Source organism: Mustela nivalis, assembly GCF_964662115.1.
Source record: "Mustela nivalis genome assembly, chromosome: 2".
In the NCBI taxonomy this organism is placed as follows: Eukaryota; Metazoa; Chordata; class Mammalia; order Carnivora; family Mustelidae; genus Mustela; species Mustela nivalis.
Window position 1 is genome coordinate 115934141 of NC_139021.1, and position 17312 is coordinate 115951452.

Below are 17312 nucleotides of genomic sequence, written 5' to 3' on the forward strand. Positions count from 1 at the left end.
CATTATTCTCTTTCAGATCATGACATCAGGAGCAGCATGGAAAGTCGGGAAGGAGATAGAACCCAGTCTGCTCCTAAAACCCTAGTCTTGACTTAGTTCCCCTACCTCAACACCAGGGATTCTGTCCAAGCTCAATGAAAATTAAACCACAACAGACATACATAATCAGGATTTGAAACTGAATTTATGCAACGTGTCTTTTGGTTAAAGTTTTTCTTTGACTGATGTGTTTTTCTTGCCCCAGACAATAGTTTCATTTGTGAATCCAAGCTCTCAAAGAACTAAATTTCTTAAATGGGTTAACAACATTACCATCTCTTTCAACAAGAGGAAAAGAGATTGGCCATAAGTGTGGCACAATGTATTTTTAGAAACATTTAAGTAGGATAATAGGACTATGAAGAAACATTTCCACCCTCCACAAGGTCAGAGGAGTCTTTCCCTGCATTTCAACATCATGACAATTTAAGACAGCCTGCAGATTTTCTGTTACACGGATGGGGCTCAGCACATCAATTATTGACATTATAATCATATTCTGCAAGTGATATTTGACATTTCAAATCCCCTAGAGCTTTACCCTTTTATCCTATAATATCTCCCCATCTATACCAACTTCAGGTCAACTCAAAGTAGGGCATATCTCCCCAAGAGAGACCTGGCTTATTGCTTATTCTCAGTAAAATATTCCTTAACTTGTTTCTTAGGCTCATTTAAAAAAAAAAAAGAATATGTAAAATATATATATATATATATATATATATATATGTGTGTGTGTGTGTGTGTGTGTGTGTGTGTGTGTATCTTTCCCTTTGTTTCCAAATTTCAATTTGTGCCAAAAATCTCTGAAATTGTAGCCAGGTCTAGATCATTGTACATGTTCATAATAAAACCTAAAAAAAAAAAAAAAAAAGTGGGATTTAATCCCTATTAGAATTTCAAGAAGGAATTACCCATAAACCAGAGGAAATTTCATAGGACAGATGGGATTTGGGATGGGCAGGACACTGGTGTAATTAGAGGTATTATTAAAGAATTGTTTGGAAGCTGTTTTTAATAGGACCTCTGAAACCTAAAGAACCAGAACACATACCATTACAAACTTTTTAACACTTCCCCCTCTTAGCTTTATGACTATACTACTTAAAGACTCCCATCAGCTGTACTTGGTAGTGGTCTCGGTCTGTGTGTAGAGTATTAAGTACCATAGAGGTGAGGGAGCGCAAAATTAATATATCCTAGTCTTTCTTATTCAACAGTGATTATTCTATCATTTCTTCCTTTTCTAAATGTGCACAGCGGTTGTCCATTTCCTGACACAACATCAACCTGTTATACAAATAATGGCAGTACTTTATCTTTTATTATTACTATAATTAGGACAGTCTCCTAGGTATTTACACTCACCGCACCCCCCAAAGGGCAACAGCCTAGAGGGTAGCCCAGTGCCAGCGCACCACGCTTCCCAGAGGCCTTTATTGGTTAAATCATTTCCACTGTATAAGCAGGACAGCCTTCGTCCACACCAGCAGGACTGTCTTCTTTTTCGACAGGGATCTAGATGACAGCGAACTCACTCACGTTCTGGCTCACTTTCAGTTTTCCTTTTCCTGCAGCTAGACTTATCTCCCTGGAGGGGTATTACTTCCCTGTCCCTAGACGCTCTGACCTGGGAGCAGCTTTGCGATCTGGAGTAACTCCCGGGAAAGTCGGGCGCTGAGCCCTAAGCCTCGCTTCTCTCACTGTGCTGACCCACCCCCGAGCCGGGCCAGCAGGCAAAGGACCATGGACTCAGCCCTTGGACTCTGACCGGTTTCCCTCTGGCCTCTTTGATCTCGAGCGTCTGCCTAATCAAGTTCATCTACTGAGCGCAACTGCTCGGACTCAGAGTGGCATTAAACAGTTTGATTATCGATAGTCACTTCCCTCCCCCTCCACCCCTGATCTAATTTCCAAATGCCCGTCTCTCGCCTCCCTCTCTAAACTTCCCATCAAAAGAGAATTAGCTCTTCTTCCTTCTTACCCTCGTTTGATGTGCAAATTTCCTTCTCTTTGCACATTTTTCTCGCGGTGGCAGCGGGAGGGGGGTGTGGGATATGGGGGGAAAAAAGGGAGGGCGAAGCTGACCCAACGTAAACCGAGGACCTCACTCTAAATCTGCAAACCGTGGGTCTGAAAGGTTAATCAGCAACTTGCACCCACCACCTGGCCCTCTCGCTGGGAGAGAGCCTTTGAGTCACCAGTTGGGCTGAATTTCACCCCGAAAACTCTTTACGGTGCACAGTAACTGAGCACCTAGTGGCGTAAAGGAGACAGAAGAAAAGTGTTTTTGCAGAACATTACAACCCTGCTCTGAAAAGTACTTCCGAGCCCCGGAGCGCACCCCCCGATGCAGGGGGCGGGCGCCGGTGCCCGGGTTCCTCCCTCCGCGAGCCTCTGTCGACGGCGTCCGCGCTCGCACTCCGCGACACTCGCGCCCCGAAGGGAGCTTCGCCAGGGGACCGGCCGCGCCAGGAAGGGCGGGTGGGGAGGGCCAAGCCCCCCCCACCCCCTCGTGTACACACACACCCTCCAGCCCCTCCCAGCGCTTTGAAATCCCATCCCCGCTTTGTTGTCTCCCCCGAGGGGCCGGGATGCTCGGAGCCCGCGGTATAAAGGCAGCCGCCACAGCGGTGGCGGCGCAGAGCTGCGCCTGCGGTCGAGACTCGGGGACCGCAGGAGGCGCTCGGAGCCCGGACTGCAGCCGTGCCGGCGCGGCTTCCAGGGACCCCCTTGCACAGGGACATTCCAGCCTTCTCTCGGGGCCTTCACCGGACAGCTTCTGCGATGACGGCCCCGGGCGCAGTGGGAGCCGCCCGGGTCTTGGCCGCGCTGGTAGCGGCCGCCCTCTGCGGTCACCTCCAGCTCGGAGTGAGCGCCACCTTGAACTCGGTTCTCGTCAATTCCAACGCCATCAAAAACCTGCCCCCGGCGCTGGGCGGCGCTGCGGGGCACCCGGGCTCCGCAGTCAGCGCGGCCCCCGGGATGCCGTACGAAGGCGGGAACAAGTACCAGACCATTGACAACTACCAGGTGAGCAGGGGTTCGGGGAGCCGGGGACACTGTGACCTTTAAGGAGGGTCTCACGTGGGGGGAGCACAGAGAACTTATGAACTGTGTGCAGTTCGGGGCTCATTTGGGAAGTCTGCGTCCGGGTGCCGTGCGCACAACAGCTTCAGAGAGGTGCGCGCAGAGAGTCAGAGATGAGCGTCCGCATGCGGGAGCCTGGGGACTAGGAGGCGCAGGTGCCTCACCCTCTGCCTGGCTCCTCCCCACAGCCCTACCCGTGCGCGGAGGACGAGGAGTGCAACACCGAGGAGTACTGCGCCAGCCCCACCCGCGGAGGGGGCGCGGGCGCGCAAATCTGCCTGGCCTGCAGGAAGCGCCGAAAACGCTGCATGCGCCACGCTATGTGCTGCCCCGGGAATTACTGCAAAAACGGTGAGTCCTGTCGCTCCCTAACCCCAAGCGTCCTGCATTTGGCCTTCTGCGGACGGGAGGAAACCGCTCCCAGCTTTGGGAACCCTGTGGTGCCACCTGCGAATGGGTGCTCAGCCGGCAAGCTTTCCCAGAAACGTTGGGAGTGTTTCATCTTGGAGGTCGTGGAGCGCCTTATTTTCCCCCGTGCCCTTGGCCTGCTTAACAGGACGGCTTGCCGCAGAGTGAACCCTTCCCTGAACACGTGACATCAATGGAGAAAGATGGGGAGGAAGGTGAAAATGCACAGAGAACCCAAGGAAACCAGCCCTGGCCTTAGCTGCCATCTCTGTTTTTCTTACGTGTCTCCCAGGGCTCTACCATGCTGGTCTCCCTTTCCTGATCCCGGTTAAAACCGGAGTCAGCCAGAAGACAGTGATTTATCTGTCTCTGCTGGCCCCCCTTAAGGGGGATCTTGATACACAGCCTGCCCTCTGAATCCAGCCCCCCCCCCCCCGCGGTCCCCACCTCCTGCTACCTTAAAATAAGTTCTCCGCCCCCGACCACAGATCCACTAAAATTTAATGTCTGTCTCAAAGAGGTAGGCGCAGGCAGCCAAAGAAGTCTCCAGAAATAAGCTCAAGGGTGGCGACCCTCTTTAGGACCCAGTAATACTCACGGCAGAACTAACTCAGTCTCTGTAATATAGAAATTATACAGTGAAGTAACTGGTGGGTGAGATTGTAGTCTTCCAGCCAGCTGGTGTTGCCTTTGCTTAACTTGGTCTGCCAGTACCCATATAGCACCGAGGGCAGAGAAGTTATTTTTAAGAACAATTTTTTAAGTGACTAGTTTTATTTCTTCCCCCAAGGGTAGTATTAACATAGGCAGAAGTCTCACTACCACTGCCACAGTTGGTAGGAAAGTATTTTAAGTAGCTATACTGGGGATGTTGCCTGAGACTGCACAGGGTACGCATTGATGCTTCTGTCCGTCTGGGGAGTTTTGCATTAACACTAGGAAGGCAGTTTGGCTTGTGTTTAAAATAATGTCACCACATTGAGGCATCTCAAGGTGGTGCGGGCATAGCAGACTGCCACAGTCAAGGCTGTTGGTGGTTAACGGCAGGCTGTAATGTGTTCCTGCTATCTCCCGCTTCCTTAGGAATATGTATGCCTTCTGATCACAATCATTTCCATCGAGGGGAAATCGAAGAAACCATTCTCGAAAGTGCTGGTAACGATCACAGCACCCTGGATGGGTATTCCCGAAGAACGACGCTTTCTTCAAAACTGTATCATACCAAAGGTAAAGGACCTTAGTATGCATTCTTGGTTAGCACATCGGGAGTGTCTTTGGGATTTTCTTCACGAAATAATGCAGCCCGGGCAGTAACCGTGTACTCTTCCTGCTGTCTCCTCCTTTCCAGGACAAGAAGGTTCGGTCTGTCTCCGCTCTTCAGACTGTGCTACGGGGCTGTGTTGTGCTAGACACTTCTGGTCCAAGATCTGTAAACCGGTCCTAAAAGAAGGTCAGGTGTGCACCAAGCACAGGAGAAAAGGCTCCCACGGGCTGGAGATATTCCAGCGTTGTTACTGTGGAGAGGGTCTGTCTTGCCGGATACAGAAAGATCACCATCAAGCCAGTAACTCTTCCAGACTCCACACCTGTCAGAGACACTAAGCCAGCCATACAAACACTGTGGACTCCTTTTCTATAATAGATGCTATGAAACTTTGTGTGACTTTTGTCAGCTCAATCCTAAAGGATGTACAAATTCTGTGGTTCTGATTAAGCATTCCAATAATACCTTCTGAAAATCTGGAGTGTAAGAGCTTTGTTTCTTTATGGAACAACCCTGTCATTGATTGCAGTAAATTACTGTGTTGTAAATTCTCAGTGTGGCACTTACCTGTAAATGCAACAAAACTTAATTATTTTTCTAAAGGTGCTGCATTGTCTATTGTTTTTCTTGTTATGTAAATTTTTGTACACATTGATTATTATCTTGACTCTAATATTCTATATTGAATTGAAATAAATAACTTCAGCTTATACTTCCTAAATGCTTATACCCTTTTCCCTTTAATTCTAGACTCTAGAACACAAGAAACTTTTGGAATGAAAAATGATAGGTATCTAAACTTGATCATGGAAATACTAGCTTATTTTCTGAAATGTACTATCTCAGTGCTTAGATTATATTTAATCTCTAGGCTGTGATAGCCCTTGAAATAAAATTTAACATTTAATACCACAAAATGTTACAAGTATAGATAAATTTTGACATTGTGCTCTTTAGAGGGGTGTGTGTTTGTGTGTGTATGTATTCTAAAGGGACAGAAAGGTGACCATTTCAAGAAAATTAGAGGAAGATACTTTCCAGTGTAGGTCAATTCTAGAGTAATTTTATTTTTTTTTAAGATTTTATTTATTTATTTGACAGACAGATCACAAGTAGGCAGAGAGGCAGGCAGAGAGAGAGGAGGAAGCAGGCTCCCTGCAGAGCAGAGAGCCCGATGTGGGGCTCAATTCCAGGACCCTGGGATCATGTCCTGAGCTGAAGGCAGAGGCTTTAACCCACTGAGCCACCCAGGTGCCCCTAGAGTAATTTTAAAGAAATATGTTCTCTACTGACAAACTCACATAATCAAAGTGCAATCATGAGATTGAATCTTATATTACTACTTTCAAAAGCAGTTTCAAATAAATTAATACCTATCCAAACAGCTAATAACTCGAACAATAAAAGAAATTTCCCACAAAATACCAGAGCAAAGTACTGGATGGTTAGCACAAAGGGTATGTGTATGTGTGTGTGTGTGTGTGTGTGTGTAAATACAGTTGAGAAATACATGCAGATTTTGTACCAAATTACTCAATTTGAAGGATCAGCTACTATTCCGTGCCAGTGCCAGGAAGACTTGTTCTAATTACTTGATTTTAAGATCATTAAATAAAAATTGCAAATCCTCTCTCATACCTTTATTTCCTTCCCTTACTAAGTAAGATGAGTATTTCCCTTTTTATTTTTCATAAACCTGTTGATTAGAAGGAGAGTAGAGATAAATTGCTAAAAAAAAAACCCCAAAAAACAAAAAACAAACAAACAAAAACCAGAAATGAGACCTAAAGTGGCTTTGCATTTTCATTGACCAGTTTTGGCATTGGTAAATCTGAGACCAGGGAAGGGGGACGCATGCAATCCCAACTTCCACTTACTCCCTAATATTTTCAAAGTCTGTATTAGAATCACAAAATACTGGGTTTAAGGCACTCCAAAGGACAAGGACTGATCACCTGTCCACAGGGTTTCCTTCAATAACACAGATGTCCAAGAGCGTTTGTTGTTTTTGTCTTCCAGGAAGTGGTTCAATTTCAAGGGGCTCAGCCAAGGAGACACAAGGTTTGGTTGGTTCTTCCCTGACAAGGCATCTGGCAGGATGTCGCTTGTTCTCTTGCCTTTTGTCTGCAAGTTTCAGCCTCCTCACCCTGGAGAAACTCTCTTTTTCTACATGTGTTCGTTTGCTGACTTGCCAAATCTAAGGCCTGCCATCTCCAATAAAGCACAATAGAGGAAGGGAACAGGAAACCCTTTCTTCAAGAGGAAAGAAGGGTGTCTGTTTTAAGAGGGAAAAGGAACAAGCATTTGAAGGACCTTGATGTGGAGAGCCTTTCCTCTCTCAAGGAGCCAACTGCAGTCAGAGACCCTCCGTATCTGCCCACCTCAGCAATGTTCCTTCCCTAATGCTCCCCATCTTGTGACCCGGGGTGGGAGAAGGAGAAACCAATCAAGCAGGGACACTTCTTCCTATCAAGGGAGGAGTTAGGAAGGGATTTCCATCAAAAAGTAATTCTGCACATTTATAAATGTGCAAAGAGTATCAAGAAAACTGTAGATACTTCATTACCTAGTAAGGCAGATACAATACAAATTCAAAAGAGGATCATTTGAGGAATCTTGTACCTTTTCGATGGTGGTGCTTAAGTGTGTTCATGATTTCACGTTCAAACAATCTGAATGAAAAATACGTGAATTTGGAATGCATTCACAGGCTATTTTATCAAAGGGAAACATACTCTACACGTGTCCCTGCATCTTGCTCTTTTTGTGTCTTCCACACCATTCCACGTGTACATGGAGAGGTGCCTCGTTCCCTTAATGACTGCATTAAGTGTATAGGACTTTGGGATGGCTGTACCATAATTTATTTGGAGTCATCATGGAGACATTTTAATGGTTTCCAGTGTTTTTACTTGAACACATACTGTGCCACAAGCAAGGAATTTTGTGTACTTGTGCTGGTATAGTTGCAAGGATAAATAATGACTAATTTGGGGGGCGCCTGGGTGGCTCAGTTGGTTCAGTGTCTGTCTTCGGCTCAGGTCATGATCTCAGGGTCCTGGAATTGAGTCCTACCTCGGGCTCCCTGCTCAGTGCGGACCTGCTTCTCCCTCTCCTCCCAACTTCTTCTCTCTCTATCTCTCTCTCAAATGAATAAAATCTTTTAAAAAAGTAATGACTAATTTTTGAAGGGAAATCTGAAATAAAGCATGCTTTTGTAGCTACTCACAAAGGGTGGCTTGGGCAAAATGTCAGGAGGTCTGCTTATCGCTGATCTAGTCATGATTAAACTCTGACTAAGTTGTATCAAAGGAGGAAGAGGGAAATACAGGCTTTATCCTAACAATTTCACAGTAATCTCTGGCATTCAGTGAAAGGTAGACTTGCTCTAATTCCTTTGAATTTAAAATAATTATTAAATAAAATCCCAAGCAAGTCTTTTCCCCATCCTTTTTCTTTTCTTGTTTTACTGTAAGAGTTTAATTTTCATATTTTGTTTAACCTGAACTTTATTGGTAGGAGTGAGAATGGGGATGTATTGTTTAATAGAAAAACCACAAATATGCAGCCTCAATAGGATTATTCATAATTCAGGCCAAACTCCTTTATGGATTTTCCCATGGTCAATCAAATCATACTAATTAAATCATGAGATTAGTAATGTAATTATGCAATGACAAATTTTATTAGTTTCAGTATTTTAAGCTTTATTTATGTATTTATTTAAGTAATTTCTGCACCCAACATGGAGCTCAAACTCACGACCCTGAGATCAAAAGTCACGGGTTCCACTGACTGAGCCAGCCAGAAGCCCCAAGTTTCAGGATTTCTAATTGCATCATCCAATTAGCAGTTAGGGCCACTTTTGAAAACTTTGGGTGAAATCATTAACTTTTCCTTCATTTTTAAACTATATTATCTAACTTTATCATGCTACCAACTTTTTTTAAATAGTTTTTTTCAACATTGATTTGAGAGAGAGTGAGCACAGCAGGCAGAGTGGCTGGCAGAGGGAGAAAGAGAATCAGACTCTCTGCTGAGCAGGGAGCCCCATGTGGGGTTTGATCCCAGGACCTCAGGATCATGGCCAGAGCCAAAGACGGATGCTTAATCAACTAAGCCACCCAGGTGCCCCTTAAAATAGTTTTGTAGAGAAATGGACAGTGTTACCATTTGGCTTATAAAATGTGTTCCCCTGAGTTCTGGATTACAATTTTCATTACTTTGAAAATACTAATCTGAGTATAGTACCAACACCTAAAATAAATGTATTATCTATCTCTACACTGCAGAAAGTATATATAATTTAAGCATTTCCTGACTGTGCAAATGTTTGTGCACATGGGCCTTTATGTTTGTCCTAACGACAACTGCTTAGAAGTAGTCAATTATATCAAAACTATGAGATGACATTACAGGTGATGATAGAGAATTTTATCTCAAAAAACATGCATCGAGTCTGCATTGCTTGGTGGGCACTATGCTGACAGTTTAAAATATATACACAGCACTCTCTCTAGCCTCCAGGAGCTAACAGTTTAGCAAGGGAGAGAACAAACAATTTGGGCTGAGAAGTGGTTCAGGAAAGTGGTTAGAAACACAGTCTCTGGAGTCAAATGAAGCTGGATAGAATCAGGGATTCCTTGGTTTCCAGCTGTATGGTATTGGACAAAGAAGATCTATCGCTTCCATGATGATACGGAGAGAATTCCAACTTCAGAGTGTAGGTGTGAGGATAATGCATGCATTTTAAGAATATTTAACATTATGTCTAGCTCATAGTAAGCACTCTAATTTTAAGTCTCTACTATGAGACAATAAAACCTATATATTATAGGGGCACCTGGACTAGTATTTAGCATCTGCCTTCAGCTCAGGTCATGATCCCAGGGTCCTGCTATCGAGTCCTGCACTGGGTTCCCTGCTCAGTGGGAAGCCTGCTTCTCCCTCTCCCACTCCCCCTGCTTATTTTCCCATACTTTCCCTTCCCTCTCCCACTCCCCCTGCTGTCTCTGTGTCAAATAAATAAATAAAATCTTTTATAAATATATATATTTTATTATAGGATACTGTATTATATATGTTATATATAGTAATAACTGAAATTTATATGCTAGATATATTCATACCTGAAATAGATTTAAAAATAATTAAGTTAGCCTGTGGGTACTCATAAAAAGCTTCAGGAACACAGTGGTATATCAACCATCTTCTTAAGGTGTTTTTATTTCAAAGAAGAGAAACCATTTAAACCAGAGAGGGTAAAAAGGAGACATGGGTTGGAATGACACAGCTCATTAAAGAAAAAAAAAAAGTTCTGTATGGAAACCATCCTGCAGACTGGCTTCATTAGCTTGCTGATATTTTCTGCTCTACTGTAATTTTGTCCATGTCTATGGCTGGTCATGGTGACATGACTTCCATCCCCACTGTAAATGACCTTTCAGCTCAGGTCAGCGCAGCAAAAGGCTTTGACTCTCAGAGACTCTGAGACAGATTCCTGCACTAGGTTCTGACTGGCTTAGCTTTGATCAGGGATCCTCCTCTGGTCCAGTTGGCTAACTCAGCTGCCCTGATTTTTGTTTGTTTGTTTTTTAAGATTTTATTTATTTATTTATAGTGTGAATGATGTGGGATTCAATCCAAGGGCCCTGGGGTCATGACCTGAGCCGAAGGCAGACGCTTCCCTGACTGAGCCACCGAGGCACCCCTTGCTATAGTGATGTTAAAACTTAACACTGCCAACTACATGCAGCCCACCTTGGATAGACACACTGGGAGTTCAGCAAGGAGGAGTGTGTAGGATCAGGTGCCACAGGCCACGTCGACCACATGTCAGTCCTAAGGGATGAAAAGGAGTTCACAAAAGATAGACACTGGAGACAGAAGAAGCCATAGGAGCCAAAATGTGAAGCTATGAAAATAAAAATGTGACCATGTTAAGGGCCAATAATTCACCACAGTTAGAGTGTTGATATTGAATAAAGCTTTTCTGATCCTGTATTTTGTTATCCTGGAAAAAAATAAAATAAAAACTCTCCATTTTCAACAACAGTTGCCAGATTAGGTGGCGATGAGAGTTGCAGACAAGGTGCTTGAGACACAATTTGTCTCAAAAGATTACTAGTTTCTCCACAACAGACAGGGCTTTTTTGTTGTTGTTGTTGTTTTATTTTGTTAAAACAAACAAAATGGGTTTGGAGGGGTTTGGGGTTTGGAGGGGTTGCCAAAAAAAGTTATAAAATAAGGAGAACAGGACTTTATTTCTAGCCAGACTTGGTCGTATTTGGTGGAGCTCGAATTCAAGAAAGTCTACCTCATACAATTCTCTTTGTAACTTAAGTACTTAATACACAGTTTTCATAAATGGATTTTTTTTTTGCCCACAAATTATAATTAAATAACGTGACACAGTCTCTAGATATTAGTGGGTGTCAAATTACATTGGAAGGTCAGTAGCAAGCAACCACCTCAATTGTAAACTATTAAACAAATTCCGTAATAAGAAGTAAAATCAGCTGAAGACATGGCTGGCCACAATCAGGCCGTAATATATTTCACAATATTGTGCACTAACTTTATCCTCATGAGAAGAAGTTACTTTTAGAAAGACTTGTTTAAATATTTCATAAGCCATGACTCTCAGGTTTAAATTAAATGCAGGCAATGATACTTAGTTTTGACTACACCAAATAAAAAGGCTTTTACACAACAAAGGAAACTGATGAAACTAAAAGGCGACATACTGAATGGGAGAAGATGTTTGCAAACGTCATATCCAACAAGAGTCTAGTATCCAAAATATACAAAGAAGTTATACAAATCACATTAAAAAAAATCCACACAAGTAATCTAATTAAAAATGGACAGAGGACCTGAACAGACATTTTTCCCCAAAGACAACATCCAGATGCCCAACAGACACATGGAAAGCTGCTCAGCATCACTCATCATTGGGGAAACACAAATAAAACCACAATTAAGATGCCACCTCACACCTGTCAGAATGGCTAGTATCAAAAAGACAATAAATAGCTAGTGTTGGTGAGAATGTGGAAAAATGGGAGTCCCCATGCACTGTTGGTGGGAATGCAAGCTGGTGCAGCCACTAGAAAAGTGTGGAGGTTCCTCAAAAAGTTCAAAATAAAATAGCATCCAATGCTGTAATTCAACTGCTGAGTATTTGCCCCAAGAAAATGAGAACACTAATTTAAAGATCACGCACCCCTCTCTGTACTACAGCTTTATTTATGATAGGCAAATATGGAAGCAAGTCAAGTGGCAATCAAGACAGGAATGGACAAAGTAGCAGAGGATACACACAAAAGAAGATTACTTAGCCATCAAAAAGAATGAAATCTTGCCATTTGCAGCAACAAGGATGGACTTCAAGAGCAGGATACTAAATAAAATGAGTCAGACTGAGAAAGACAAAATACCACATGATTTCACTTACATGTGGAATCTAAAAAACAAAACCAACCAACAAACAAAAACCAGACTCTTAAATACAGAGAACAAATTGATGGTTGCCAGAGGGGAAGTAGGAATGGGGGGGGGGGGAGATGGGTGAAATAGGTGATGTGGAGAGGACAAAGGGACAAACTTCTGGCTACAAAATAAGTCAGTCATGGAGATGAAAGTATAGCACAGGGAATATAGTAAAATTGTAATTACGATGTATGGTAACTACATTTATCATGGTGAGCACTGAGGAATAGTCCTAGAATAAACATTGTACACCTAAAACTAATAGACCACTGTGTTAACTATAGTCCCATAATAAATATATATATTTTTAAAAAGTCAGCACTGTTGCAGAAAAGGGGACATTTACAAACAGCTAGCTGGAATTATGTTCCTGAAAGGAAATTTGGCACATGTTTTAAAAATATGAAAACTGATGTATCAACTTATAGAAATTTCCTTTAAGAACAGAATCATGGACACATACAAAAATCTGTCCACAGTGACACTGGCAAAACTTACAAGTGAACTCAATATCATGTAAGAGAATGGTTTAGGTGATTTATAATCGGTCCTTAAAATATTCTACAGTCATTAACGTTACCTCGAGAAATAATCCTAATTCTCCCATGTTAGAACCTTGGAGGGGGGAAAAAGCATATTTCGGAACATACACAGTATGATCTGAGTTACTTGTGATACCACCAAAGAGCTAAGTGTAGAGGACCATTTCTGGAAGTCAGGATTATGAGAACTATTTAATCTCTTTTTATTATTTCCCATTCTTGTACACAATCAGGTAAGGATTCCCATTAGTAGTAATACTAAAGGTAGGACAGACACTTGGGTTTTCCTTGTGAACTATTCTACACATTAAGCAGAGAGATTGGCAGAGCTCATTCCGATTAGAAAAGTTACACATAGGGTGAAGCTGCAGTCTCCACTTCCCAAAAACTACAGAAAAGAAAAATATACCCTTCCTTTGCTAACTAAATTCTTTTCCATTCAAGGAATACTGACCAGGAGAACCGAATCTGGTACAGGGAAGACCCACAACAAGTATGTGTTGAAGGAAGGAACAGTGGAAGGAAAAACAGGATTATCTGTGCAAATTTCAGTAAAATTACCACAAAACATACTTAAGAAGTACTTTAAAATATTAAGAAGGAATAGGGAGTAGGCAAAATAAAACATTACTACACAGTATAGCTGGTCAACTTCCCCCCCCTTATTCTGTATCGTGATGAAATGTTAGATGCAGTACATCAATCATGCGCAAATGGCCACGTCAGGACACGGTCTTTGGACATCGTTGTTGCCGAGAATAAGCTCACCTTCCTCCTTGTGACAATACAGTTGACACTCCCAGAAAGTGTGGCCTCTAGTCTCACAGAAAGGGGGACTGAACTGTCTAGTTCATCTAAACAGAAAGCTAGAGACAAGGAAGACAATGGGCATTCTTTACGCAGGGAGCTGAGCACATTTCCCAATTTGATCACCATCTTCCCTTTTAATATTTAATTTTTTAAATTTCCTTTCAGTGCATAAACAATGAATTCTGGTATACTGAAAAGAAACTAAAAAAATAACCATCTTTCCTTCTTGATCGAGGAGCGGCAGGGGCAGCTACCTCCTGACATGCAGGTGGCTCTTGGAGAAAACTTGAAAACAAACAGAAAGCTAGAACTTCTGCTTTTCTAAGACCGAGTTCCCTTTTTGGCAAAATTCAGAAACCGGGCAATTATTTTCTTATATTAAATGCTTCATTTAACAATGTTCTCCTCGACGCTCATACCACCACTTGCCTTAAGGAGCCCTAGCCCTGGTTTCCTGCACCCCTTTTCTTTCCCTTACTCTTTCTATCAGGCTCTTTCTTTTGTTTTGTTTTTAAATTCTAATTATCTAATCTTTTGCAGCTGCATCCTCCTGCACCTGCCCATTTAGACCCCATGGATGAAGCGGTTAGCTATTTGCCAAACCAGCTTCCCCTTCCTTCTAGGCACACTCCCAGACTCTCTTGCAGTGGGTACGGTCACATGATGGGTTTTGGCCAAGGGCAGAGGGTGTGTGTGTGTGTGTGTGTGTGTGTGTGTCTAGAGACCTAGCACTGGCTTCTCCCCTACCTGCACATCTCCGGGAGAATAAGGACAGTCCCACAATTAAGCAACTGACCCTCTCCTGGACTGGGTTTCTAAATACCGACATCAGTTTCCCCCTACCCCGACCTGCCACTTCAAGGAGCAAGATGTAAACTTGCCTTGTGATAAGACTTTGTGATTTAGGGTTTTGTTTTACTTAAATGAACACCTCAAGCTTTACTTTTCGCCATCCTTCCCTTTGTTCTCTTTCCAGATCCTCCCCCCTGCGTGTGCTGCATCAGAATCCCACCCTGGGTCGGATCACAGTAAGGGTACAGAATTGTGGGGTGCACATGAATCCACCTTGTTAGCATTCGTTCAAAAATGTGAAAGCATGCCCCGCCGGGCTTGATAGGCAATAGTAATTCAGGAATGATTCCACTTTCCTTTTAGTGATTGGAATCTTGGCAAATAAAACCACGTGCCTTCCGAGCAATGCACCTGGCAGGAGGGACAAGGGTGGCAACAGTTTCAGAGCATACGTCAGGTACCCGGGACTATTTAAATGAGACGGATCTATTTCTTCATTCCATTCTCCCATGCCCCTCACGTAAGCTGCGTTTATTGTTCCCCTGTTATGGTTGAGGAAACCAAGGCAAAGCAAGCTGGAGGTGTTCGACCGAGGTCATGGACCAACCAAGTGACAGAGCTGGACCAGAAACCAGGAAGTCTGCCCTGAAGTCCAGGCTCCTACCTACCCCCAGCAGGGCTGGTTAGTCAACCCTTTAAAGCCTCTGCACCCCTGAGTTACTGAATAGTTACATTAAACACAGGATGAAGATTTATCTGGGGACTTGGGAAAATGCAGCACCTCAGGTTTCTGAATTGAGAAATGTCTTTTTGTGAAATTCCATTAAAAAATCTGTAAAGAACTTATCAAACTCAGCACCCAAAGAACCAATAATCCAATCAAGAAATGAGCAGAGGTCATGAACAGACATTTCTGCAAAGAAGATATCCAGATAGCCAACAGACACATAAAAAAGTGCTCCACATCACTCAGCATCAGGGAGAAATCCAAATCAAAACCACAGTGAGATACCACCTCACACCAGTCAGAATGGCTAAAATTAACCAATCAGGAAACAACAGATATTGGCAGGATTCAGAGAAAGGGGAACCCTCCTACAATGTTGTTGGGGATGCAAGCTAGGTCACTCTGGAAAACAGCAAGGAGTTTTCTCAAGAAGTTGAAAATAGAGCTACCCTACAACCCAGCAATCACACTACTGGGTATTTACCCTACAGATACAAATATAGTGATCGGAAGGGGCACGTGCACCTGAATGTTTATAGCAGCAATGTTCACAATAGCCAAACTATGGAAAGAATCTAGATGTCCATCAACACATGAATGGATAAAGAAGATGTGGTATATATATACAATGGAATACTATGCAGCCATCAAAGATATGAAATCTTGCCATTTGCGAAGATATGGATGGAACTAGAGGGTATTATGCTAAGCGAAATAAGTCAATCACATAAAGACAATTATCATATGATCTCTCTGATATGAGGAATTTGAGAGACAAGGCCATCAGGGGAAGGAAGGGAAAAAAATGAAACAAGATGGGACCAGGGAGGGAGACAAACCATAACAGACTCTTAATCTCAGGAAACAAACTGAGGGTTTCTGAGGGGTTGGGGGTAGGGATAGGGTAACTACGTGAGGGACATTGGGGAAGGTATGTGCTATGGTGAGTGCTGTGAATTGTGTAAGACTGATGATTCACGGACCTGTACCCCTGAAGCAAATAACATACTATATGTTAATAAATTTTAAAAATTAAAAAAAAAAATGTATTTGAGGGGCACCTGGGTGGCTCAGTGGGTTAAGCCTCTGCCTTCGGCTCGGGTCATGATCCCAGGGTCCTGGGATCGAGCCCCACATCGGGCTCTCTGCTCAGCGGGGAGCCTGCTTCCCCCTCTCTCTCTGCCTGCCTTTCTGCCTACTTGTGATCTCTCTCTCTCTCTCAAATAAATAAATAAAATCTAAATATATATATATATATATAAAGAAAAAAAAAAGAAAGAAAAAAAAATGTATTTGAGTATAATGCTCTGGTTTTGACCAAAACAGAGATTAGATTAATAAAACTGTGAAAATAAAGCATTTTAAGTGAAAAATAGTTTTTTTTCTTTTTAAAAAAGATTTTATTTATTTATTTGACAGAGAGACACAGATCACAAGTAGGCAGAGAGGCAGGCAGGGTGGGAGGGTGGGGAGCAGGCTTCCCGCTGGGCAGGGAGCCTGAAGCAGGGCTCAATCCCAGGACCCTGAGATCATGACCTGAGCCAAAGGCCGAGGCTTAACCCTCTGAGCCACTCAGGTATACTGTATCCTCGATTTCATGAGAAGAGAGTTTAAAGAGCCAATTATCAGGAAAGTTTAAAGTCATGGTGAGATTTGTATGCTATTTCCCTCATATAAGAGGATGCTCTCTGTACTATATACTGTGAACTACAACAAAATCCTTGGATTTAAGGCCAGTTACCAAGTCTCCTGTATACAAGGTATACTGTGAGTCTCAAATGTTTTTGCATTCTGATTACTGTCACCTTGAAGTCCAGCCTTCCAAAGCCTAAACCCTGCCTGTGGGTAGAGACAACTACATTAATGATTACCATTTGCTGTTTTGTTAACAAGTGAGGACTGAATGGTTTCAACTCTCAGAAGAAGAAACTAATTCTATCATGGATTCATCCAAAAGAGCCAAAACAGTAGTCACACACACAAGAAAGATACCGAAATTCACGGTTTGAGAGACAGCCTGGAGGTGGGACCTGGGGTCAGGGTTGAATTTATAACTGGTTTTAGGTCATACGATAGTGCCTGGCTCAACGTTAGGGCTCACTAAGTGTCATTCTGCTACAGCTGGGCAGAGACTCCAAGGTGGAGGAGT

At 43.0% G+C, this 17312-nt stretch overlaps 1 protein-coding gene across 1 annotated transcript; it reads left to right on the forward strand.

Annotated features, from left to right (window-relative positions):
* The first annotated feature begins 2464 nt into the window (after nucleotides 1-2464).
* DKK1 (dickkopf WNT signaling pathway inhibitor 1) lies at nucleotides 2465-5718 on the forward strand. Its single transcript, XM_082721096.1, has 4 exons — nucleotides 2465-3072; nucleotides 3318-3480; nucleotides 4621-4764; nucleotides 4886-5718. The coding sequence occupies exons 1-4, from the start codon at nucleotides 2827-2829 to the stop codon at nucleotides 5137-5139; spliced, it is 807 nt and encodes a 268-aa protein (XP_082577222.1). The 5' UTR covers nucleotides 2465-2826; the 3' UTR covers nucleotides 5140-5718.
* Nucleotides 5719-17312: the final 11594 nt, after the last annotated feature.

Bases quoted from the DNA above. Each gene is read 5' to 3' on its own strand.
- DKK1 (XM_082721096.1), top strand. From the start codon at position 2,827: ATGACGGCCCCGGGCGCAGTGGGAGCCGCCCGGGTCTTGGCCGCGCTG. The intron at 3,073-3,317 runs GTGAGCAGGGGT...TCCTCCCCACAG, and splicing joins AGACCATTGACAACTACCAG to CCCTACCCGTGCGCGGAGGA. The intron at 4,765-4,885 runs GTAAAGGACCTT...CCTCCTTTCCAG, and splicing joins AAAACTGTATCATACCAAAG to GACAAGAAGGTTCGGTCTGT.